The sequence below is a fragment of the Gorilla gorilla genome, chromosome 12 (genome assembly GCF_029281585.2).
Source record: "Gorilla gorilla gorilla isolate KB3781 chromosome 12, NHGRI_mGorGor1-v2.1_pri, whole genome shotgun sequence".
In the NCBI taxonomy this organism is placed as follows: Eukaryota; Metazoa; Chordata; class Mammalia; order Primates; family Hominidae; genus Gorilla; species Gorilla gorilla.
The window spans coordinates 107,427,515-107,455,397 of NC_073236.2; the positions used below are offsets into that span (position 1 = coordinate 107,427,515).

Below are 27,883 nucleotides of genomic sequence, written 5' to 3' on the forward strand. Positions count from 1 at the left end.
TCCCGGGGTGGGGCAGATTAAAGTAAAGGATGAGCCTGGGCTATCATGTTTTGCCAGAGAACAAGGAAGTGCTAAAATGATGAGAAAATCTCAAGGGGGATCCTATTGGTCAAATTTGAGACAATCTGAACATCAAAAAACAGATGACAACATTGTGAATATATTCATTAACAGTGAACTATACACACAAAAAAAATGGTCAAAATAATAAATTTGCCAGGTGTGGTAGAGCATGCTGTAATCTCAGCTACTTGAAAGGCTGGGGTTGAAGGACTGGGCTCACCCAGGAGTTCAAGACTGGCCTGGGCAACATAGTGAGACCCTATCTCAACAAATAAAAAAGAAAAATTTTATGTTATTTACATTTTTCCACAATTTAAAAAAATGATAAGGTATAATTCACGAATAAAAAAAGGCAACCATGAGTCCATTCAAAACTGAACGAATAAACTATTACAGTAATTTTTTCTTTCTTTTTTTTTTTTTTTTTTTTTTTGAGTTGGAGTCTTGCTCTATCGTCCAGGCTGGACTGCAGCGGCACGATCTTGGCTCACTGCAACCTCTGCCCCCAGGGTTATAGCAATTCTCCTACCTCAGCCTCAGTTCCCAAGGATTACAGGTACCCGCCACCATGTATGGCTAATTTTTTTATATTTGTAGTAGAGATGGGGTTTCACCATGTTGGCCAGGCTGGTCTCGAACTCTTGACCTCAGGTGATCCACCTGCCTCGGCCTCCCAAGTGCTGGGATTACAGGCGTGAGCTACCGCACCTGGCCAGTAATTTTTTCAAAAAGAAACTTTGTGAGGAACAGGATAGTTATAGTTTCCAAGTACCATTCTGCTCCCCAGCCCCCAAAAAACTTTTTATAGCAGCCGGGCACAATGGCTCACACCTTTAATCCCAGCAATTTGGAAGGCTGAGGAGGGCGGACTGCTTGAGCTCAGGAGTTTGAGAACAGCCTGGTCAAAATGGTGAACTGCTTCTTGATTCCAGGAGGCAGTGACTGCAGGGAACTGAAAATCATGCCACTACACTCCAGCCTGAGTGACAGAGCAAGACCATGTGTGTACCCCCAAAAAACCCAATGACAACAAAACATTTTTACAGAGAGGAAAAGAGTAACTTTACAAGGGAGAAGCCCAGAAGACAACTCATTCATCAAGTGGTTAAACTTAACATCACCAATAGTGAGAGAGATCAAAATCATGGGCCACCCTAATTGAATGAAATGTTGCGGGGGAGCATTATTTGTGGGATATTCCTTCGAAGATGCATTAACTCAATCTAATCACAAAGAAATAGCATACAAACACAAACTGAGGACCATTCTACAAAATAACTGGCCTGCTATCTTCAAAAGTATCAATGTCATGAAGGTCAACTATGAGGAACTACTACAGACTGAATGAGACTAAAGAGACGTGACGATTAAATGCAATGCATTATTTTCCCTGGGCTCTTGTGCATAAGGAACATTATTTTGACAACCACTATAATTTGAATGGGCTCTCAGTATTTGACAGCAGTAACATTAATTTCCTGATTTTGAGGGAATATACTTCTTGATATGTATATATGGAAGAATGTCCTGATTTGTAAAACAAAACAAAACAAAAATGACATCAAATTACCAACGTACTCTCAAATGGTTCTAGAGAATAAACATTCTCCACATTTAACTTGAAACATTCTGGTAAATGTGTGTTTCAAATTTTTAAAAAATATTTTATAACAGAAGGAGCAGTGTTGAAAAGGGAAAAAATGTATTTTATTAAAAAATTAAACACATCTCATATATTCTACATGACTAAAAAAGTGTAAAAATAAAGCCAGGCATGGTGGCTCACTCCTGTAATCCAAGCACTTTTGGAGGCCGAGGCAGGCAGATCATTTGAGGTCACGAGTTCGAGACCAGCCTGGCCAACATGGTGAAACCCTGCCTCTACTAAAAATACAAAAAATAGCTGGGCTTGGTGTCATGCACCTATACTCCCAGCTACTCAAGAGGCTGAGGCAAGAGAAGCCCCTCGACCTGGGAGGCAGCGGTTGTGGTGAGATGGGATCACATCACTGCACCCCAGCCTGGGCAACAGAGCAAGACTCCGTCTCAAAAAAAAAAAAAAAACAACTGCAAAAATAATACTTATTTAATGTAGTTTCATTCTCTTTATAAATAAAATACAAGTTTACTATTAAAGTCAACAATTAAAATACAGCACAATTAATTAAAATCATTGCCAATCCCACACAACACTTGCTAGGTGTTATTCTGACAGAGAACCAAAAAGATAGAAGTTCCTCCAAAGTGACTACAAAGAAACAGCTCTGAATGGTACTCACGGCACAGCTGTGATACTAAACCCACTGGCATACACCCAGGCTCAATTTCTTAAGGGACAAAGTATACATAAATGACAGACTTGTTTTAAGAATAGCATATGCCTTAAAATATAAACATACACTTACCCTGAGAGACTGAAACGCTAACTGTCTGTGATCCATTCTTCTCCGTGTTTGCTGGTGGCTTTGCTACAGGAATTCCCAGACCTCCAATATAAGGGTTGTAATTGTAGGTCCCATAATCAGCACCCCAATAATCATACCATGTACTGCTTATTGGCTTAAAAGAATGGAAAAAAAAACTGTGGTTTATTTTTGCCTCTTGGCTGAATGACACGTTATTTACATTATCTAAACCCAAACAGAACTACAAAATAAATATTCTATCCACCCTTTAAATTTCCCAAATCCCCTTATAATTTTAATGATTTATAAGAATGGTCCAGTAATTTTCTCCTCACTTTCTGCCAAAATCTAAAAATACCTTATATGTTTAGAAACTGAAAGTAGCATCCCTAATAAAATCTCTTATGGACCAAAGAACTGTACCACCGTAAATTATTACAGGTGATTCTCCTTTAAAAAAAAGAAGCAGGCTAACATACAAGTAGACTCTGCAATGAACACAGCTCAGATGAAGTTTAAATGGCTGTCTGAAATGTTGGTGATCTATAACTATACTTCTGTATACTTAAATGTAGTTCTCATTATTGTATGATAATTATGAGTAGCTATATTAATAAAAATGTAAGTTTTCTTTATACTATTCCATTGATTTTTTTTAAACTACAATAGTAGTACCTATAGCAATTTAATTTTGAAAATGCTGAATAATGAGTTGCATTAGTGGTTAAGTATGTATATTTTCCTCTTTTAAGTAATTACTAAGCCAAAAGTATGAGACGGAAAACTTCCCTTTCAAAGAATTTTTTTTTTCTTTTTTTTTGAGACAGAGTCTCGTTCTGTCACCCAGGCTGGAGTGCAGTGGCATGATCTCGGCTCACTCCAAGCTCCGCCTCATGGGTTCATGCCATTCTCCTGCCTCAGCCTCCCGAGCAGCTGGGACTACAGGTGCCCGCCACCACGTCCAGCTAATTTTTTGTATTTTTAGTAGAGACGGGATTTCACTATGTTGGCCAGGATGGTCTCGATCTCTTGACCTCATGATCTGCCCGCCTTGGCCTCCCAAAGTGCTGGGATTACAGGCATGGGCCACTGCGCCCGGCTTCCTTTCAAAGAGTATTCTCATGTATCATACCTTAAAAACCTTGGCTGCAAGAGGGTCCTTTTCCAAATCAATATCTAAAGGATCAATGTCAACTTCCATTAGATCCTGAAGTAACTCAAGGTCAATTTCTTTATCTTTTTCCAAAGAGGACAGAGGAGGTGCACCTTCAAATAATTAAAAGTGATCTTATTGGTGGAGTGTATCACATAAAATTTAGATGACATAATGCTTTTAGTTACAAAAAGTTATTTTACTTGCATGTTACATATGCCTAAAAAAAAAAAACTCTATGTATGCAAACATTTCGCTCCATAATACACAATAAAAACAAAGATTCACTGATATTTGCTTTCCTAGAGAAAAGACCACAGTATTAGCTCTTATTGAAGTAAGTTGCATAAACTTTGCTATTAAAAATAATTATCAACATTACTAAATAATATACATTCTATTACATCTAACATGTAATTCATTATTACAGGAAATGTTACCCAGTATTAAAGAGAAAAGCAAACAGGACTGAAGTTATAAGAATGCCATTTACCGGCCAGGCATGGTCGCTCCCACCTGTAATCCCAGCACTTTGGGAGGCCGAGGCAGGTAGATCACAAGGTCAGGAGTTTGAGACCAGCCTGACCAACATGGCAGAACCCTGTCTCTACAAAAAATACAAAAATTAGCTGGGTGTGGTGGTGGCCGCCTATAATCCCAGCTATTCCAGGGGCTGAAGCAGGAGAATCGCTTGAACCCAGGAGGCAGAGGTTGCAGTGAGCTGAGATCATGCCATTGTGCTCCAGCCTGGGTGACAAGAGCAAGACTCCGTCTCAAAAAAAAAAAAAAAAGCCATTTACCTTATTTTTCTGTTATGAATTAGAAATTATTGTCTCTCAGATGTCTCCAAATTTTTAAGTAGCTTTCTTATAACCCTTATAAGTACCCCCTTATAACTCTTACTTTTCCATCATTCCTATCCTCTTATTCAACATAACTTTATAGAATGCCTAGTAAATGCCAGCCTGTATGAGGGTTTGAGTATAAGTACATGAAGATTAATAAAACTCTCCAACCCAATAAATTAAGAGAAATTCAGAGGTGGGGGTGCACTATAATTAAAACTGACTACAACATGATATGTGCTAGCAGAGATATTTGAGAGCGCAAGGGAAGTACAGATGGCAAAGTCCCCAACTCTGCTGGGAATGACAGAAAAAGCCTCTTAAAGAAAGGCACGCTTTATGTGAACCTTCGATAACGAAGTGTTCATCGTGCACACAGGAAATCTACTCCAGATAAAGAGAATATCAAGTAAAAAATAGAAAATCATGAGCAAACATAAGATTAAGGAATGACAAATGGTTGAAAATGACTGCAGCATCTGACATATACAGGTTAGTACCCAAAACAGATTTTTGAAAAGTAAGGGGTATGGAGATGATAAAGGATTATGCATGCTAATTTATAAAGATACTTTTTAAAAAGGAAAAAAAAAGAAAAAGTAAGAAAAAAATACACCAAAAAAATCACATGCTGGATCTTAAAGAATAAAAGCTTTTAAAACTGCTGTCTTCATCACTTTGTATCTTTACATGTTTTCTACATTGCATTTTCTTCATCGTTGCCAAATCACACTATATCAACATAATTAGGATATTATGAAATTAAAGCATTTTGTTGTAATGAGAACCAAGATAAAATGTATTTACCAGGAAAATAATGGATCTAGTTTATAAGGCCAAAGAACTAATAGAAAAATATAAAAATCAACTTTATTTTTCTCTAACATTCCTTATTTTGAAACATGTTTCCATTTAATAGAATAAAGAAGAAACATAATGTAAAACTTTACCTGTTATGTCATGTGTCAAAGGTTCATCTATAGTTTCCAGCAACTGAACTGAGGACTGTTGAAGGGAGTCATCAGAGTCACCAGCTGTCGCACCTACATCATCACCCACTGTTCCTTCCTCCATGGCTTCTGCGGCTACTGGAGCCAGTAATTCTCCTGTATGTAAGGGGATAGTCCTGTTTTAATAATTTATACAGATTTCGAAAACGTATTACAGCACATTTTTTTCCTCCAGTTTAGTCACTGACAGAATAAATGCTCTACTAACTATAAAAGAATCTGAGGCAAATGAGTTCCCACCCACATAAGGAATGCTAGGACTCACTCCATTACTTTCAAATGCTAGAGACAAGTATCCAGTAAACACATAACATGTACAAAGAGTTATTTTAATTACTGTACATACATTAACACGCTTATTCATAAAAACAACCTTATACAAAGATTATCCTTATTATCCTTATGTTATATATGAAGAAACTGAGGCAAAGTGATTTCCTCACCCAGTAAGCAGCATACCACTGATGTTAATAATAAAGCAGGCTAGCTCCAATATTCATGCACTTTAACAACCCAATGCCTTTCTAAAGCCTTGCATTTATCACGACTATCAATATACTTAAATACAAAAGTAATTTTCAATGGTTGCTACTGCTATAACATTAAACCGATTAAACAGACCTTTATGCTTTTAGGGGGTTAAAGATCCCTCTGGGGGTTAAAGATCCCTTTGAAGATTCTTAATTGAGCAATGACAAGGTAATTTTGACATACTCTACGAAGAAAAATCCTAACACACCTGCTAAAATATCTTGTAGCATGCAAGTTAAGGAATACTGAGCCCAAGCACCACCCCAAGATATATCTCCTCTATTGAAGTCAGTTCCAACCAAAAGTAACAGCAGTCTTTCCAGCTGGGGTTCGTTCACAATCTCACACAGATGAATAGTTGGCCTCGTGGCATTTGCAATACGTGCAAGAACCTGTAATACATTTTATAAAATCATACACTTAAATAGCAATTACATGTTTTTTCAAACAATAACAGAAGTCTACCAATACTTTAGCACTGAACAATAGGTTTCAACAATGATGTATGAGTCTGGTATCAAAAAAAATTGCTTGAGATGGAATGCAAAAAAGAATGTAATTTCATGAATCAAATATTCAAATCTGGTTTAAGATCTAATTGTATAGTTAAGAATTAAATTTCTACGAACAGTGAATATGCCACAGAAAAGCAATCATGACATTAAAAGTCCTTCTTCTTTTTTTATTTTTTTGAGACAGACTTGGTCTGTCGCCAGGCTGGTGTGAAGTGGCGCAATTTCAGCTCACTGCAACCTCATCGCCCCCAGGTTCAAGCAATTCTCCTGCCTCAGCCTCCCAAGTAACTGGGACTACAGGTGCATGCCACCACACCCAGCTAATTTTTGTATTTTTAGTAAGGACGGGTTTCACCATGTTGGCCATGATGGTCTCAATCTCTTCAACTTGTGATCCGCCCCTCCGCCTCCCAAAGTGTTGGGATTACAGGTGTGAAGCACCACAACCAGTCAAAAGTCCTTCTTTAATATAATTTGACACTTACTTGTGTATCTCCTATTTTAATTAATATAAGAAAGTCAGGTTGGAGATAAACATATCCACATTACTTACATTTCAAACCCTCAAGTTTTAAATAAATTAAAATATAAATCAGATTTCCTTAAGGAAAAATTTGAAAAGAATTTCTTTCATCTTTTAAGACACAATAAAAAAACTAACTGCAAAAAAGCAAAACCAAAAGGGCATCATTTGTCTTAATCAAAATTGACTAAAAACATCATCCTTTGCTAGTTTTTAATTAACCTATAATTCACATTTTTTTTTTTTTTTTTTTTTTGTAGAGACGGCGTTTTGCCACATTGCCCACACTAGTCTGGAAGTCCTAGACTCAGATAATCCACCCACCTCAGTCTCCCAAAGTGCTGGGATTACAGGCATGAGCCACTGTGCCCGGCCAACCCTGTAAGTCTATACTTATAGTTTACATACCTTACAAACAAACAATAAGAGATCTGCATGACATGTAAAGTCCATGGAGAGAAGAAACAGAACAAGTTTCTGGACTACTGAGATACAACGTTCATGGGCCAGAGTAAATGGAAGTGGTTCTATCTCAGGACTTTCTTTTGCTGTTGTAACTTCTGTGTCTAAATTAGAACGGGACCATTCTGCTGTCCGACGTAAACGAATTAAATCCTTAAAGTGCTGCACACAAAAATTTATAGTATTTAAATCAATGTTTACTTAATGAAAATTTTTTCAGTATAGATGTAATGAAAATGTCCACTCCATATTACAACTTCTAAAGAGCAAAATTTTTAGATACACTGTAAGTTTCGAAAGCAAGAATATTAAAAGCTAAACTGACCAATATACCTTACTTCCTATTTGGAGTAAAGTATCAGATATGTAACAGAGTTTCAGAAAAGTGAAATTCTACAGACATTCAATGTAGATAATATATTAAGTTATTAAGTCAAATCTAACAACATAAATATTACCGTAACATCCTAAACATAATTTGTAAAAGCTTGAAGGTAAAGAAAACTAATATAACATCAAGTACAAAATATTAATTCGAGTTACTTTAAAATCTGGTGGAATAATCATAATTTCACGTTATAGAAAGACTACAAACTTGTTTGATACATACACGGTATCCCTCAAAATTTTAAAAAGTAAACACCAAGGTTTTAAAACTTACAAATCAGTTGAACTTCACTTTCACTTACAAAAGACATACTACATTTGAGCCCTGTGAGCACCACTGGACCCGAAGAACTTTCAATTCTAAACTCAGCCACCAAAATATTCCAATAACAATACTAAGGGGAAAGAGAATGCCACATTTTTCACTTTACATATACATTTTATTTGTGAGGCTGATACAATAATATTTGCAATCATCTTGTATAATTTTGTATTGTAAAATGGAAATAAACTGCTCTATCAATGCCACATTAGCAAAACTATACATTCCACTATCCTTTATCTTCAATTTACTGGAACTCAATCCACAATGAAGGTAATACATTAGAATAATACTTAAATACCACATTTATCATACATTTCCTTCAGTTAAACTACCCCACCAAAAAAAAGTCCAGAGTAGGTTGGCTTCTCTGTTAAGCAGAGTAATGTATATTTAAGTTTCTCGATCGTAATTAAAGATCATAACTCCTTGACTTTTCTGAGATAACTATATTGAAAAGTATAGATCATACCTTTGAAGTGGCCTGCTTTAGTTTTGCTTGTTCTACCAGGAGTTTATATGATGATCCTTTGTTACTTTGTATTTTTTCTTTTTCCATCTGTTCTACCAATGCCTTCTGCTTTGCTTTTAATAGGTTAAGTTGCTTTATAAAACAAATAAACAACTTAATCTTTAACAACGTTAAAAACAAAAAATTATTATACTCCTCACAGAATTCATACATCAAACTAATGGAATGCACATTATCTTGAAAGATGTAGTATAATTTTAACTGTGATGCTAATTTTTTAAAAAATCATTTCAAATCCTGACTTTGAGATCTCTCCCTGTTTTCATTAAAATCTCCCTTATCCATGGGAGTAAGAAATAACTGGAAGACTTTCTTATATAAGCCACTAACATAATCAAGCGATACATATTTTTTAATAGAAAAAACTTTACTTTTAATTAAATAAATGGGAAAAATATTTTATTGCTTAATATTTCTTAGCTTTGTTTTTATGGAAATCTCAAGAGTAGTACACATTTTGGTATGTCTATATTTTTTATTAAAATTTGGATTGAGATCATTGTAGTTACTTGCTACAATGTAGCTTAAGAAATAATTAAGCTATATATAAATAAATTAAGAAATAATACAGAAATCTCTTGTACACTTTACCCAATTTTCTCTAATGATATTTTGCAAAAACTATAGGATAATATCACAAGGTATTGACATTGACAGAATTTGCCAACCTTATTTTTCCATTTTTAGTTGCACTCATTTGTGTTTGTCTGTGTATGTATTTAGTTGGATACACTTCTACATATGTTAGTTCATGTATCTACCACAACAGTCAATACCAAACAATTCCACCACAAGGTTCCCTCATATCCTTTTATAACTATATCCACACTTCCCTCCTATCCTATCTCCTCCATCCCTAAACAACAGCAATCAGCAGTCGACAACAATGAACAGACAGACCAAAGAAGAGAAAAAACTCTCTGTTCATAAAGACCTTACAATCTGGTGACTGTGTTCTCCATACAGCATGTACGCAGTGTACACAGAAAGTTACTTTAAATATAAAGTACTAGAAAGGTATAGCCACAATTATAAATGAATAATAATTGAGTTAGCAGCTTATTAAGTCTTCCTTCTCAGAGAACACTTCCTAAATTACTACTATTGACACTTTTTTTTTTTTTTTTTTTTTGAAGACAGTCTTGCTGTGTCACCCAGGCTGGACTAGTGGTGTGATCTCAGCTCACTGCAACCTCTGCCTCCCAGGTTTAAGGATTCTCCTGCCTCATCCTCCTGAGTAACTGGGACTACAGGCACACGCCACCACATTGGCCAGGCCGGTCTTGAACTCCTGGTGCCAACTGATCCACCTGCCTCAACCTCCCAAAGTGAGCCCTGCCTGACACCTGTTTTTGGTATCAGGAAAAAAAACATTACTAATGTTATTTTTAAAAATCCACTTGGCTGTTATCTCCATAGATGAAAAAAACTCTATCCTAAATTAAAACTAGCATGTACACATAATTTTTAAAATGTTAACTGAGAATTTCTACAAATCAGTATTTTCAGAAAATAATTTCCAAACTTCTACCATTAACGTATGCAAGAAATATAATCAAGAAAAAAATCATTTTTAATTTATTCTGAAACAGCCAGTTTTAATTATTGTACAAATACAACTGGTTTTCACTAAGCCATTTGGCAGTAAGTTAGTAACCTGATGACTAATCGCCCTGATTACTTTCATTTATAATTCCTAGAAATAAAAACCTTCTACAAATCACAGTTACAACCATCAAAATCAGAGAAGTAATACTGACACCTGACCACCAATTATCCCTCAGGGCACCTTTTAAGTTTTGCCAACTGTCCCAATACTGTCATTCATAATGAAGAATCAAATAATGATATTTTACAGACAAATATTCACTCAGAGACACACTAGGTTTTGTTTTGTATCCTAATTAAATGCACTGAGTATAAACATTAAAAGATACAAATTACTACTACCTAAAATTGGTTAAAGGTCTCAAAAAGAAAAGGTAATTGAGGAAAATGCTTCTCATCATTTTTCCTGCAAAGGATTGAACTAGCTCATAGCTGAAAAACTTAGAAGTGAAAAATAAAAAGCATATTGCCAAGTCTACCTTTAAAAAAAGCCCCATAAATCAAAAATTTTTTTAAATATAAAAAACAAAACAAAAAATTTGAAAAGCCCAAAGCTTTCATAACATGCCAGAGCTAAGGATTTTCATATAGAATCTTCTTACATCTTAAAGCAATAATAAAAATATTTCGTGGCCGGACACAGTGGCTCAGACCTATAATCCCAACACTTTGGGAGGCCAAAGTAGAAGAATCGCCAGAGCCAGGAGTTTGAGAGCAGCCTGGGCAACAAAGCGAGACCCCATCTCTACAAGAAACAATTTACAAATTAGCCTGGCACTGTGGCACACAGCTGTAATCCCAGCTACTCGGAAAGCTAACGAGGGAGGACTGCTTGAGCCCAGGAATTTGGAGACTGAAGTGAACTATGATTGTTCCACTGCACTCCAACCTAGGTAATAGAATGAGACCCTGTCTCAAAAAAAAAAAATACACGCACACACACACACACACACACACAAACACACACACGAAAAAGGAGAAAAAAGACATGGAAAAAGAAACCAAAATTAAAATCCGGAAGCTAGACAGAGGGGCAGAAGATGAATACCCTGAAGCCATGTTAAAGAGTTTGACCTTCATCCAAAGGTCAAATAAAAGCCACAGAGAATTACATGAAGGAAAATGGATTGATTTAAAGCAGAACAAAGGAAGAGAGGTTTTTGGACTAGGCAAAAGATAATGACAACCTCATTTAGAATAGTAGTAATAGAGATGTATAACAGTAAATGTTAAAGGAACATCAACAAAGTCTGTAAACTATATATTGTCGTCATTTTAACAATTAAGGAAATTGAAGTCTCCAAAGTGTTAGATAATTTTCCTAGGCTAAGAGCCCATTAAATGTTATACCTCACATCTGATGGCACATCTATCTCATGCAACCTCCAAAACAATATTCTCAAACATTAAAAATTTTTAAATATATTGACAATTACCTGTTTATGATGAACAAGCTGCTTTCTGATTTTTCTGGAATATAATCTATCAAGGCTACTGCTGCCTTTAGAAGATCTATTTAAGCTCTGAGTGTGTAGATTATTGTTAATAAAACTCCACTGATTACCTACAGGCGAAGGAAAACTTGTATTAATAATTCTGTTAAATGTGATTTTAAAGTACCTTTCCTACCCAGAAAACAAAAAACACAGTTATACATGTGCCAATCATGAAAAGCAGTTTTAATAAGAAAAACATTGTAAAGAAATTGCTAGAAGATCTGATTCTATAAAGACTGGATAACTGTCAATTATCTAATGTAAACCCTAAATCATTTTAAAACCAGAGTTCCCTCTGTCTCCAATCTTTCATTTAGATAATAGCTGTTTTCCTCCACAATTAAGATTAATCTCTATACAACTTTGATGATGTCATTCAATTTCAACAACAAATACTACTATTGCCTATTTCAAACACAGATGCTTTTAATCAGGAACCAAAAAAGGATACTCAAAAATTTAACTAATAACTACCAAAATAAGGTTAAATAGTTCAGAACGCAACTGTCTACCTATACTTACTCTCCTTTTTTGGAATATTTCCAGACTATTCTGTTTCATTCAATTTGGGCCCAATACCACACTTTACACCCATCTCTAATCCCAAAACATCTTTTCCTAATCCTAAAAACATTTTTCTCTCTTTCCTACCTACTTATCAAGTCTTAGTTCAAGTTCTTCAAACCCTAAAACTCTTCCACCAATGTTTCCATAGTATCCACATGTATAAATAAACATAATCCCAATACTGTTATATTCCAAGATTACATTACAGTTTATTTTATATTTTTCTTTTTTTCAAGACTGTTTCTCAGCCAGGCGCAGTAGCTCACATCTGTAATCCCAGCACTTTGGGAGGCCGAGGCGGGTGGGTCACTTGAGGTCAGGAGTTCAAGACCAGCCTGGCCAATATGGTGAAACCTCGTCCCTACTAAAAATACAAAACAATTAGCCAGGCATGGTGGTACACGCCTATAATCCCAGCTACTTGGGAGGCTGAGACAGGAGAATCCTGTGAACCCAGGAGGTGGTGGTTGCAGTGAGCTGAGATCGTGCCACTGCACTTCAACCTGGGCCACAGAACGAGACAAGACTTTCTCAATATGAATGTAGTTTTATTTAAGTTAATTGTATTTCTTACCTCTATATCCTACAACTGAGTAAACTAATCACAGATATACATTATTTTTTAAAAATCAATATAAAGCAAATTCCTTAAACATATGAATTCCCCATCATCTTCCTAAACATAATATGCACTATAAACAACTGATTCCACTATAACATCTCAAGGGAACTTTTAAAAATACTGAGTTCCTGACAATGTACAGAATTCCAAATTTTATGGATTTCAATGGCTTACATACTACATGTAAGCCATACGTAAGCATAGGTAGGCTTACATATCTCAATGGTTTACATACTGGATTTAGGTATCTCAAATCCTTTATTTAAAAACCCTTATTTTCAGAACAAGAATCTCTGAGGAAAAATAAAAATAAAGAAAAATAAAAAGCCTTGTTAACTGGGAAGAGGGTAATAAAATAATGTTGCAGGTTGATTTCCTTTAATTTTTAAATTTTTCTGTGCTTTGAACCTATAAAGAAAGCTTACAACTCAAAATCTGAGAATTTCTGTATTTAAAAATACAGGCCATTTGTAGTTAATTAGTAGATACCAATAATGCTAAATGAAATGACACATCATACTAAGAAAAAATAAAAACTCTCTGATTTCCCTTTCATAACTCACTTATATGCATGCTATTATAAAGTCTTTAAACAAGCCTGAGGGAAGACACCTTGCAAAAGTCATAGCTGTATTTAGAAACTAAAAGTCATGTCCAGACAAAGGAGCTTGTCTATAAAGTCCACCAAGTATAATGTTATCTTTAAACAGAATTGTAGTAAAGTTCATTTGTATTTTCCATAAATTACATACAGCTGGTAGCTCCAGGCCAATAGCCAGTTCTGGAACAACTGCGAAGTCACTCAAAATCCCCACCAACATATTATTATAAACTTCTGATACCTGTCAGAAACCTCTCCCTGTCTTTACCATTCAAAGGTTTCTTTGCAGCTGCTGCTTCGTCTTCAACAGTTGCCACATAATCCAGCAACCTGGACACCAGCATAACAACCCAACTGATCATGGGAATATCTAGTACTCCTGGAGAGAGATGACAGCAAAGGAAAAACATCCAGATGACTTTAGGATTCCTAATTAGATCTGATAATATAAGTGAAACAAAACATTCTATAAATCCAAAACACATCATATCATTACTAACACTAATATTTATATGTAATAAGTCTAAAAAATAGACACCAACAGCCAGAAACTGAGTAGAACATCAAATCTAACGAAAGACAGACTTCAAGGTATAAGAACAGATTAAGTGCAGGCTGAATCCAAAATGGACTATATAAACTAGAAAGCAAGGTATAAGATACTATTCTTAGATTCACAGGAACTGAAATAAAACATCTAACTCTCAACTTATAATTCATATAGCACTAAACTATGTTCCAATGTTTTTATTCCTATAAAAAAGTTTGTTCAAACAAAACTCATTATTGTTGATGGGAACAACAACTGTGCCTTACAGCTCAAACTTACGTAAGGGAGTTTGACTTTAGTTATAATAGTACAGGAAAAACATACTATACTAAGTTCAAATAATGAAAAGGTAATAAATTTTAAAAGTATTAACTATATGGCAGTCAATCACATGAGGGTTGCTCATTCTTAAAAGCTTACATCATAAAAATATTAAATGTGCTGCAAATAATATTAAAGTATTTCAGAGAAGATATTTTATAAAAGAAATATTTACAGGAATATTGTTTTTACTAAAGAACACTGCTTTCTCTTAATACCTTCTGTCCTCCTATGCATGGGTAACTGTGGCTGAAGAGGTGACAATAAATTATCCAAGAGATTAAGTAAGCTTTCTAATACTCCACTATTACTAAGTGATCTTTGACCAATGCAGGAAAGTAACATGAAGACCCTAAAAACAAAACAAACAAAAAAGAAAAGAATAAGAATCAATTCGATTGTTCAATTTTTAAAATAATTTACATAGAAATTTAACAGAGTAATGATAGAATATTTGCTTTCTTAAAACATACCATATTTCAGACTGGGAAAGCAAGATTTGTATCTGGAGGTATGAAGCTAAAATTAGTTTTTTTTCTAACTACTGGTTACATTTTCTAACGTTATTAACAAGAAATCAAGCACTTAGTGAATGAGAGAACTTTATTAGCCACAAACAAACACATTTAGCATATAAAGTAACATAATCTAATAGAAATACTTATAAACCCAGATCTATGAAGTCCACAAGTTCAATTAGAAAACTAAAGAGTAGACTCTAATTATCACTTATTATCTTCTTCGATACACAGTGCTGGTGCCCTTCACTGGTCATTTCACAAACTCTGAGATCTGCTTCATATTCACAACTTAGTATCCATATTTCAAAGATTTCAAAAGCTAACCAGTAACTGTGAAAAGTACAAATCATTAATAACAAATACCTCCAACATTTTCTGACCTACCTATCCTGTGGAAAGATGAGAAGCTGTTCCGAATTGTACAATTCCTGAAGGACATTAGAAAGAAATTGACCCCACCATCTTTCACCACCACACAGTTGAACAAGAAGAAGACCAGTATGTAACCGTATCTTTGGGGTTCCACTGATGCACAAGTGTTTAAAGAGCTCTTCACAGGCCTGGGCATGAAATGTGCTCTGCAAAACTGCAGGAACAGAGTGTCCTATTACAAGAAAGAAAACAGTAAACTTTCCTATTTAAATGTATTGTATAATATTAAAATACGCATGCCTAAATACACTTTCCTCTTTTCTAGTAATCAGTAGATAATTATATTCTATTTATTTTGCAATGTATTTACTCCTTGTATGTAGAAATCTGTTACATACTTGGAGACGAAAATATTTAGCACTTAAGTAAATTACATTTCTTGCCTATGGAGCTGGATGTGTCAGATGGCTGTGTCAGTGAATGTGTGAGCTCGTGTAATGATCAAAAATACCTCCTGGCTAGAAAATGATAGCTCTATATTAGGTTAGCAATTTATGAAAAGTTCCACTGTTCAACTTCTATGCAATACTTAATACTTTGCCAGTAGCACAATGATGTGTATGTTAATACCAGAAACCCAAAAAAAACACACACCACTTCATTTAAGAAATGTTTAAAATAACAGGGAGAAATAGATTAACCTAAAGAGACATTTCATAAATACTGACATTTTTTAAAATACCAAAATTTACAATAGAAAATATTGACACAGATCCTAAAACATGCAGCGAAATCACATCAAGTATATTCCCAGCCTTTAAAATATGTAAGCCAAATACAAACCATTAGAAGCATGAAGCAGGCTGAGCAAAGTGTCCAGTAAATATCTGATGATAGTACGTAACTGCTCTGTGGAAGATGTCTGAATTAAATCTTCTGGATTTGATGTTTCACTCAACATCTTCCGGCTTGCACCTAGCGCCACTTTGAGCCTCTGCACTGCATTATGAGCCAAATTTAGTTGAAGCTGTAGCTGAATACAATCTTGATAAGCAGAAAAAACCCTACTGTCTTCCTCAACTGCCTTATCTGGTTTTCGTAAAAAGTACTGTGCATTGTTAGCACTGTTTAGAGGAGGAAGATCAATACTTTGCAAAAGGGTTTCCAGACGATGACAAGCCAAGTTATACCTAAAGTAAAAAAAGATTGAACAAAATAATTCTTGTAATGTCCTCTTTATGTACATGTACAAATACTAAGAATTAAATCTCTTAAACCTGTTAACATACAACCATTAAAAAGAATTACCCACTTGATAGGTACTAACAAATGGAGCCCATTAATTAATCACAATATTTTCACGCATTGTTATTGTAACGTGCTAATCTCCTACTTCCTCTTGCTTTTATCTGTACACCCATGAAAAGACATTTCTTGACAGAATTATAAGCAAGACATTATATAAAATACAAAGTTTCAATAAGATTAAAATTTGCACTCTGTACTAACCTGCATTGTATATCCTCCTGTAAAGCAACCATCATTGCTAAATGCTGGTCAATTTCTGGCTGGTTTGCAGATTCTCCCTCTCCCTTTAGAGGATCATGCATTAACTTCAGTTCACTTTCCCAAGGCAAGATGTAGGTATGACCATAGTAAAATCCTAATGGGATTTTGGCTCTGGCATTTGTACTCCCGTAACGTCCAATGACAGTGATCTGAAATGAAAAATTATAAATATACATATATGCACATCTGCCACAATAAAAATCTGAGCAATGTATTTAAAAAGATAGTTATATTTTTTAATTATATATTCATTTTTCATAACTTGTCAGAAACATAGAAAGCGTATCAATTTACTTTCTTAAAGTTCTTTACCTTCATGAATCTGCACACGGGAGGTGGTATTAAGTCATGAAGAATTAGTGAATGGGTGCTTATATCAGTTGCCACTACCAACCGCCTTCCATCCACCTCTTCTCCTAATGTCCAAATGTCAATTGACAAAGAGGCCAAGTCTCCACAAGTGGGAATCAATACATCAGTCAACAATATAGGCCTCCCAAAATCCAAGGTCACAAATCTCCTTGCTCCTATGAGAGAAAGAAGAAACAGCTGACCAAAAATATATCAATTAACCAAATAATACACTCAAAAATAGTTTGGAGCACTCATCTTAAAATATGAAAGCAACTCACTAAACTATAAATATGAGGAAAAGTAAATATGTAAAAATGGCCTTGTCAATTGATTCAAAAATTTTCTGAAATCCCAGTCTGTGTTAGTTTTGAACCCCAAGACGTAAGTAGAAAATTAAGAGTAGCTGGGCACAGTGGCAAGTGCCTCTAGTCCCAGCTATTGGGGGACCTGAGACAGGAGAATTGCTTGAGCCGAGGAGTTCCAGGCTGCAATACACTAGACTGCTACTGCACCTGTGAATAGCCACTGTACTCCACACTGGGCAATACAGCGAAACCCCTCTTTTTTTTTTTTTTTTTTTTGAGATGGAGTCTCGCTTTGTCGCCCAGGCTGGAGTGCAGTGGCGCGATCTCTGGTCACTGCAAGCTCCGCCTCCTGGGTTCACGCCTTTCTCCTGCCTCAGCATCCCAAGTAGCTGGCACTACAGGCGCCCGCTGCCATGCCCGGCTAATTTTTTGTAGTTTTAGTAGAGACAGGGTTTCACCAAGCTAGCCAGGATGGTCTTAATCTCCTGACCTCGTGATTCACCCGCCTCGGCCTCCCAAAGCGCTGGGATTACAGGCATGAGCCACCGCACCTAGCCACCCATCTCTTTAAAAAACAAAAACAAAAAATAAAACAAAACAAAAAAAAACAGTAAGACTGCTACTGTTACAGTTAAGGCAATCAACCACTATACAAACAAGCTTCTTTAAAACATCAGAGTCTTAAAAAATTAAATCAGCAAATGCAGTATATTAGTTAATTTTGTAAAAGATGAATCTGCTCTTCTTTCAGCCATTGGCAACTTTTTTTCTTAATTTCACAATTAGATGCATTTAAATACCAAGTAGTATTATTTGATTTAGTTTCCTTAAGCCCTGCTCAACTTCCTGTGAAGTTGCATATTGCATTCATTAGGGTTTAGATGCAAAGTGAAAGCAGGACTACAATCATATATAATCAAAATACCACTGAAAAAGGCCTTGGGAAGGTCCTCTAATGGATCTCAAACAATGCTTTTTCCCAGTATAGACATATCCCAGTCTCTTCAGCTCAATGCCAGATGAAATAGGTAAAGAAAAAGCAGATTTACATCCCTCATTTCACCCACATTACAAGAATAAGTTCAATTAATAAAACAGAAGGCAGATCATTAATAATGTCATAATTCTTTTTCTTCTTTATTGTTTTGGGGTGGGTCAGCTAGTAATCTTACCAGCTACATTTTATAGTGAAGGAAAACAACTAAATTAAACTTCTAGGAATAGTGCTATTCTCGACAGAGCTAGTTTAAAAGAAAACAAGGCAGTTACTAATACTTCCCTAACAAGAAAAATTATTAAAAAAAAAAGAAAGAACATAGTTATCCTCCTCAGGAGGCTTACGTACTACAGTCATTGCTATGTATAAAAAAACAAACTACAGTGTAAACAACTGCTCATCTCCCATAAGACTGCAGAATAACAAATTTCCACTCTAAATGTCATCAACACTAATGTTGTTACCAATGAATGATTAGTTGGGCAGAAAATACTGTAAGACTTTTATTTTAGCTTTCAAACTCCCTCTTACAAAGAGGAAACAACCACATTGCAAGAACGCAAATATTATTTAATTCTTCATATAATGATACATGCTACAGTGTATACTATAACCATGTTATTTCCCTGAGGATTTTGGTGAATTCTACTGCTGCTAAAGCACAAAAATGTTGGTGGTAGTTAAAACCAACTGTTTTAAGAGAAAAGTTGCCTAGAGTTTATTCACAAATATGTTGTGATTGAAAGCATCTATCCCAATGTCAGTTCTGTAGCATATAAGCAGAAGACAAACTCAGGTAACATTCAAACTATTCAGAGCCTAGGATATGTTATTATTCTTATCCAGTTATTACAGTAAGCAGTAGTTCTGTTTGCTCTTCTCAAGAAAGAGTTCTACTATAAGAAGGCTAGTTTTAGGAATATTTTGAGTGTAATTTCTAGCATAATGGTGATTTGACCAACTACAATAAATTATTTATGTCAATAATATATCAGCAGGCAAGATTCATATATAGATCAAATCCACTACTCAACAGCACTCTTTATGCAATTTGGTGAGCACAAAGCTTGAACATGTAAGTGCTTATTCTTGATAAAATGTACTTACCCAAGAGGAAATGCGATTTGCAAAAAAAAAAAAAAAAAATCGAACTGAAGAATAATAAGTCTTTAAAAGGCCGGCAGACTAAGCAAAAAAAAAAAAAATTTTTTTTTAAGAAAGTAAAAGATTACCTGAATGCATTCGCTCTATAATAATGGACTGGTGAGGCGGAGGTTGAAGAAAATGTGAAGCATGAGAAATTGCAAGGGCTAGACCAGAACCAAGTGGATTCTAGAGCAGGGAAAAAAAAAAAAATCTAACTTTATATTGATATTACTATAGTTCTATAAAAACTACTAACCATAATAGCAAATTAGTAAGTTTCTTCTCTTAATGTATGTACTGTAATATTTTATAAAAGAAAATAACTTGATACATCAAGTTGGTATTAAAAATTTTGCCTTCTAAAGTTAGAGTATATTTCAAGATATTTTTAAATGTCTAAGCCAACACCTATTTAAAACATAATTTACCATTCTGGACTTGTTGGAATTTTTGTTATGTGCAGCAAGATTGACTGCTGGGGGATCAATGACTGAGCCTGGGAAAAGCTGTGCAAGTTCAGCATTAATCACAACGGAAACTGCTTCATTGGGTGGAGTGAGTGGTGGAGTCATAAAAAGAGGTGTTGTTTTTGGAGTGGGTGGAATAACATCAGATGGATGAATGAAGAATCCAGGGGCAGCCACTGGGTTGGAAGGCACAGAGTTGTGAACAGGACCTACTGCTGATGCTGCTGCAGCTGCTGCAGCTGTTGTCTGATGTAACTTGGCTTCCAGCTTTGCTTTCTGCAAAAGAAGTAAAAGCAACATATATAGACTAATCCTGCCTACCTAAATTGTGGCAGAATACCACATGGACATATATTATGAAGATAAACATGATTAAATTGATCATACTTAAAGATGAAATTAAATCAAAACTGGACTCGATATAAATGGATCATTGCTTTGCTATATACACTTTAAATGTTTAACACAAAATTTCCTGTGCATTTGGGAACTAGGACTCTTTCAAGGTAGTGGTGAAAAGGAAGCAGAACAATTAATGTAAATAAGGAATATCTGCTCAAAACAAAATATTACAAGGAGTTGAATTCTCATGTTGACTAATGTAATACAATTTGTCACCTGGAATTGCCAAAGATTTCATTTAAACCAGTGGTCCTCAACCTTTTTGACACCAGGGGCCAGTTTCATGGAAGACACTTTTGCCACGGATGCGGGGAGATGTGGCAGAGGTGCAGGGGACTGGTTTCGGGATGAAACTGCTCCACCTCAGATCATCAGGCATTAGACTCTCATAAGGAACATGCAACCTAGATCCCTCACATGCACAGTTCACAATAATGTTCATGCTCCTATGAGAATCAAATGCCCCTGCTGATCTAAAAGGAGATGGAGCTCAGGTGGTGCTTGCTTGCCCACCGCTCACATCTTGCTGTGCGGCCCAGTTCCTAAAAGGCTATTTATTGGTACTGGTCCATGGCCCAGGGACTGGAGACCCCTAATTTAGGCCACAATAAAATTTATGAAGCATCTGTCATTATTAGTGAATTTTAAGTCACATTAAATTTAACTGTTCTATAAAATTTTGTTTTAGGAACTATACTCCATATAAATAGTAACTAGTAACTGTACATATTCTTTGATCGAGTGTTTAGAGAATGGATTTACTTCAAGATTGCACAAAAAATATCAATCATATTCCCTCAAGTATGTATCAAATAAGATGTATTCATACAATTTTAACCAATTTAAATATCACAAAGACTTTACCTCAATTTTTGTTGAAACTGATTAGCTCAGATCAGTCAACCTACGTTTCTTTATGAAAATAATGGTCATTTTTAAAGTACTTTTTCAGCTTTTGAAGTTTAGAGACAGCATGAACAAAGAGCCAAATAGTCTCCAACCTGTTGCTGAAGCTTCAAAAGCTGCTGCTGTTTCTCTTGCAGCACCTGTAGCTGTTGCTCGGCTGAAGCCATTGCATGAGAGAGAGACTGCAAAGCTACCTGGGCTGCTGAACTCAGGGCTGTCGAGGCTTCCCCAACTGTCCCAGATGATAGTCCACCTACTGCAGGAGTAACCCCGAAGGAACTCACTGGCATAAGACAAGGGGTAAAAACAAAAACAAAAAACACCAGGATGAAGAAAAGGTTAAAGACAAAACATGTTTAAATATTTTGGCACTATTATGATGCTAAAACTATAGTTAATTTTCATTCTAAAAAAGAAATCTGGAAAGTATAAATAAGGAAACATTAATGGTAAAATAAAGTATATTGATAATACTATCACTCAAGATCTAAGAAATACAGGAATGACTTTTTTTTTTTTTTTTTTTGAGACAGGGTCTCACTCCGTCACTCAGGCTGGAGTGCAGTGGCATGATCTTGGTTCACTGCAACCTCCACCTCTGGGTTCAAGAGATTCTTGTGCCTCAGCCTCCTGAGTAGCTGGGATTAGAGGCGTGCACCACCATGCCTGGCTAATTTTTGTACGTTTAGTAGAGATGCGGTCTCGCCATATTGGCCAGGCTGGTCTGGAACTCCTGGCCTCAAGTGATCCACTAGCCTTGGCCTCCCAAAGGCTGGGATTACAGGTGTGAGCCACCACGCCCAGCCCAGCAATGATGAGTTTGCAAATATCTTTGTTATAGTAAAGTGATCATTAAAAATGAAAGTCATCTTATTACACAATTTGAGGATAAGAAATAAATTTGCTTTACTAAGTTTTCTTATTGCAACAACACACCCCACTTCACCTACCAAAAGGACCCCAGAACACCAAAATGGAGAGAGGCATATCCCACACACAGTAAAACTAGCACACACTTCTTACCCATGAACATTATCAGTAATAAAGGCTCTGTGAAACCCTACAAGAGATTTCTTTGATTTTCCATTTCATTGTTATTCAAACAACATTATAAATAATTCTTTCTGCATTGTTTTCCAGTATTTATGAGAAATATATTGGAAAAGCTGGGATAAAAACTTCATTTCACAACTTAATCCAATATGTCAGCACAAAACAAAAGGTAGTTGCCAAGTTTAATAACAGCATAAATATTTCTAACAGGCCTTTACTACAAAGTTACATTGAGGGAAAAGATAACTGCTGTAAGAATAGCAAATATTTAGTATGCATTACCATGTGGCATTGTTTTAAAGAATAACTACAATTCACTTTATGGGCAACTTTATGGCCCAGGCATCATGATCCCCCCCCCCCCTTTTTTTTAATTTTTATTATTTTTTATTTTTGCTGATTAAGTAAAGAAGGCTCAGAGAAATTAACCTGTAAACTCACAGTAGTAGAACTAGGATCAGAACCAAAGCGTATGTGAAGCCAAAGCCAATGAAGGGCATAGTGTTAAGCATGGAAGCTACATCAGCTTATTTAATCTCGGCAAGAGAAAAGTATTAAGTACTAACTAGGCAAAGTTTTTGTTGCTACTATTATATGTATGAGGTACTAAAATAATCCCATTTTCTACATAATGAAACTAAAGCTGAGGGAAGTAATTTGCTCATAGATGGTGGATAAAGGGGAAAATCCAGGCAATCTAACAGCCCATCTTTTTAAAAGCAAACAAGGGCTATATTGTGCCAGAATTCTAATAAAATTAAAAAATAAGCTAAAATAAACAATATACCAATAACAAAAACTGCACATATCCTCTTATAATTAAATTTCCTTATGTAAAAAAAAACACCACTCATTACAGTGCAGTCATACTGTGCCCTTCATTTAGTGGACACCAATTCAACATTGTAAGCTTGGTCAACGAGCAATTGGCTAGGCATGGTGGCTCACGCCTGTAATCCTAACACTTTGGGAGGCTGAGGTAGGTGGATCACTTGAGGTAAGTAGTTCAAGACCAGCTTGGTCAACATGGTGAGACCTAGTCTCTACTAAACACACACACACACACACACACACACACACACTAGCCAGGCATGGTGGCACAAGCCTCTAATCCCAGCTACTCAGGAGGCTGAGGCATGAGAAACACTTGAACTCAGGAGGTGTAGGTTGCAGTGAGCTGAGATACTGCCACTGCACTCCAGTCTGGGTGATGGAGTGAGACAGAAGAGAAGAGAAGAGAAGAGAAGAGAAGAGAAGAGAAGAGAAGAGAAGAGAAGAGAAGAGAAGAGAAGAGAAGAGAAGAGAAGAGAAGAGAAGAGGAGAAGAGAAGAGCAATTGCATCTCATAAAACATGCGTAGTCCCAAAATAAAATCATCTGCTCCTTCAAGTGTTCCACAGCAAATCGACAGCTATTAATCCCAACAGTCAAGGGGAAACTGTTAGACTTGCTAAATCATTCATACCATGCTTGTATTTTGGAGTAATATATATGGTTTTTAATACTGTGAACATTTACATTTAACTGATTTTAAAATCTAATGCCCAAATAACACAGGGAAAACTAAGTGAATCACTACAAGCAAACAGAAGATGTAAACAATCCAAGGAAAAATAAGCCATCCTGATACTACAGAACTAATCAGAAATCTTTTGCACAATCTGAGTTTTCAATATCCTTTTCTATTTTTATACTACAAAGGGCCTCAAAAACTCTAGTTATAAAAAAATATACTGCTGGGCCAGGCACGGTGGCTGACGCCTGCAATCCCAGCACTTTGGGAGACCAAGACAGGCGGATCATCTGAGGTCCGGAATTCGAGACCAGCCTGACCAACATGGCAAAACCCCGTCTCTACTAAAAATACAAAAATTAGCTGGGTGTGGTGGTGGGCACCTGTAATCCCAGCTACTCAGGAGGCTGAGGCAGAAGAATCACTTGAACCCGGGAGGCAGAGGTTGCAGTGAGCCAAGATTGTGCCATCACTCCAGCCTGGCAACAGAGCAAGACTCCATGTCAAAAAAAAAAAAAAAAATATATATATATATATATCATATATATCTCATATATGATATATATCATATATATCAGATATGATATATATCTCATATATGATATATATCATATATATCAGATATATAATATATAATATAATATATATATGAACAAGACCAAGATGAGTACTACTATTACCATTTCTATTCAACAACATATAGGAAGACCTAGGAAGCACAAAATAACACAAGGAAAAAACGATGATAAAATGCTGAGAAAGAAAAAAGTAAAACTATTAATAGACAACATGATTGCAACATATTAAAAACTCTCTAAGAAACTGCAAACTATAAACTACTTTTAAAATTAATAATATAGCACTGTCACCAGATGTGACAGTAATATATACAAATCAATTATAGTTTTATACACAAATACCAAATGAATGGAATGATTAAGAGGAAGATCGCTTATAACAACATAACAATTAAATATATAACTAAGAATCTAAAAAAAAAATGTAAAACTATGTTGAAAACCACAAAGCATAACCAAGAGAAATCAAAGACCTAAATATATTATAGAATATATACCGCCAGTGTGTATTCTTGATTTAAGGGGACAGAAAAACACACACACAAGTGTTAATGCATTTAAAAAGTCAATATTAAGGTGCCAATTCTCCTAAACTGATTTACATAAAGGCCCTAAATTTTAAAAACAAGTATTTTGTGTAGAAATTGACAAATGAAATCTAAAATTCAAACAGAAATACAAAAGACCTAGAATAGCAACAACAATCTTTAATAAAAAGAATATTTGTAGGTTGTACTCGTAGGTACATACCCAAGAGAACTGAAAACACACATTGACCAAAAAAAAAAAAAAACAAAAAACAAAACAAAACCTACACAAACATGTTCACAGCAGCATTAGACATAACAGCCAAAAAGAAGAAATCGCCTAAATCTTCACCCGTAGATGAATGCCTAAACAAAATGGAATATTCAGCCAGAAAAAGGAGTAATGTACTGATACAGGCTAAATGGATGAAACTCCAATCTACTGGTTGCCAAGTGACTGGAAGGGTTTGAGGGGAATGGGAGAAAACGCTAATGGATGAAGAGTTTCTTCCTGTAGTGATGGAAATGTTCTAGAATTAGATAGTGGTGATAACTGCATAACACTGTGAGTTTTATTTTAAAAAAAAATAAGAAAATCAATTTTTAAAACCTACCTAAAAAGAACGTTGGTAGATTTTTACTATCAGATATAAACACTTAACATAAAGTTACACTAAGACAATAGAGGCTGGGCACGGTGGCTCACGCTTGTAATCCCAGCACTTTGGGAGGCCGAGGCCGGCAAATCACTTGAGATCAGGAATTCAAGACCAGCTGAGCCAACATGGCAAAACCTCATTTATGCTAAACATAAAAAAATTCACTGATGGTGGTGCATGTCTATAATCCCAACTATCAAGAGGTTGAGGTGGAAGAATCACTTGAGCCCAGGAGGTGAGGCTACAGTGAGCCAAGACTGAGCCACTGCACTTCAGCCTGGGCTACAGAGCGTCTCACTCTGTATCAGAAAAAAAAAAAAAAAAAAGGCAATAGAGTATTAACAAAAGGCCAAATAAATGACCAATGAAACAGAAACAGACCCATATATATATATGAGATACTTACTACAGAGGCAACACTGCAGTAAAATGGGAGAAGAGTAGTTTTCCCATAAATGATTAGATAGCAGAAGATAGAACAAGTATAAAAAAAAGATGGATTAGAAGAAAATATCCATAATTAACTAAGGAGAGATAAAACAATTGAAAATTCTATCAGTTATGATGATGAGATACAACATATATAAAAATGGAGACTCAAAAAGACAGGAGACGAAATAGAGCGGAAGCAATATTTAAAGGGTTAACTGGCTATTTCCCTAAAGCTGTGAAAGATATCAGCTAAAACTTCAGGAGGCTATTAACTAAAGATTCAAGAAGTCCTATCAATCTGAAGCGGAATAAACACAAATGAAACCACATGTAGAAACATCACAGAAAAATTCTGAAAGCAAAAAAAGGGCAGAAGGGCAATCTCAGAAAGTTTGAGAAATGACCTTTAAAAAGCAATAATAAAACTGACAGATGACTTCTAACAAATACAAACTAAGCTAAGAGACAAGGAAAGATTACCTTTAAATCACCAGTAAAAATAACTAGTAACTTAGAATCCCTATAGAATTCTATATTATATTGTTTAATCATGTATTGAAAATCAGATGACACTGCAAAACTGATTGTTTACAACAACACTGGTTTCATAATAAATTATAATTAATTTAGGTAATTATCAGATATTAGATCTGTTTTGAAGTATTTTGGCAAAGAAAAAAGAATAGACAAATGTGAAAAAATAACAATGATATTGGACTCTGGATAATGGCTATGCTGTTTGTTCATTTGATTATTCATAAAACTTTGAACTTTTTCCCAAAAAACCTAATTGAATGTGTCATCAGTAGATAAGTACAAAAAGAGATCTTAAGAGTATTTTTCAGACCTAAGAAAAATCATACCAGATAAAAGCTCAAAGACAAAGGAATAAAAATCAATGAAAATGGAATTATGAGGTAAATCCAAGTGAATACGGAATATAAAAAATTATCATACTGTATCATGGGAATTCATATATACTTCTGGAATCTAGACTACATATACTCTGGATTATGAGAATTAATAATGTATTATGGGAAAAAACATATACTTCTGGAATCAGAGTACATACTGTGATCTCAATGATATAATTACTAAAAGAACGGTTCAAGAAAAAAATGGAAAAATTGACCAATAAAAAATATAATCAGCCCTAAAAACAGAAAAGGAGGAAAAAGAAGCATGTAACCAACCATCAGGACAATGAGAAATGTTTAAGTCACGGCAGACTTAAACAGGAATATATCACTAATCACATTAAATGTAACTGAATTAAATTCTCCCATTGAAAGACAAAAATGTCAGGCTGGATTTTTAATAAATGCAACTACATGCCACTTATAAAAAGTATATCTAATACACAAGGAAACACTGAAAAGTTGAAAGTAAAAAGATGGAAAAATATATACCATACAAATAGCAGCCAAAGAAGGCTGGTGTTAGCTAAGTAAACATCAGACAAGGTAAATCCTCGGAGAAATAGCAAACTTAAAGATAAAAAGATAACTAATGCCAGGTGCAGTGGTGTGTGCCTGCAATCCCAGGTACTTGCGAGACAGGGGCAGGAGGG

The 27,883-nt window shown here is 35.3% G+C and overlaps 1 protein-coding gene across 27 annotated transcripts in view; it reads right to left on the reverse strand.

Moving 5' to 3' along the window:
- BIRC6 (baculoviral IAP repeat containing 6) overlaps positions 1–27,883 on the reverse strand; it is a 259,698-nt gene that overhangs the window by 133,897 nt on the left and 97,918 nt on the right. For 9 of the 27 annotated variants that reach the window (XR_008676790.2, XM_055377695.2, XM_019021214.4 and 6 more), the window contains 16 exons: positions 21,648–21,835; positions 20,206–20,520; positions 19,864–19,963; positions 17,288–17,502; positions 16,916–17,124; positions 16,250–16,596; positions 15,419–15,638; positions 14,732–14,865; positions 13,884–14,021; positions 11,793–11,920; positions 8,689–8,820; positions 7,454–7,669; positions 6,216–6,399; positions 5,417–5,572; positions 3,601–3,734; positions 2,469–2,622 (listed from right to left, as the gene is read on the reverse strand). Coding sequence is in view for 26 of the 27 variants with exons in the window: in XM_055377695.2 (XP_055233670.2) it covers positions 2,469–2,622; positions 3,601–3,734; positions 5,417–5,572; positions 6,216–6,399; positions 7,454–7,669; positions 8,689–8,820; positions 11,793–11,920; positions 13,884–14,021; positions 14,732–14,865; positions 15,419–15,638; positions 16,250–16,596; positions 16,916–17,124; positions 17,288–17,502; positions 19,864–19,963; positions 20,206–20,520; positions 21,648–21,835 (2,970 nt within the window). In the remaining variant the exon portion in view is untranslated. The remainder of the gene's footprint in view (positions 1–2,468; positions 2,623–3,600; positions 3,735–5,416; positions 5,573–6,215; positions 6,400–7,453; positions 7,670–8,688; positions 8,821–11,792; positions 11,921–13,883; positions 14,022–14,731; positions 14,866–15,418; positions 15,639–16,249; positions 16,597–16,915; positions 17,125–17,287; positions 17,503–19,863; positions 19,964–20,205; positions 20,521–21,647; positions 21,836–27,883) is intronic. The other 18 variants (XM_019021217.4, XM_019021216.4, XM_055377690.2 and 15 more) reach the window with 6 other exon arrangements.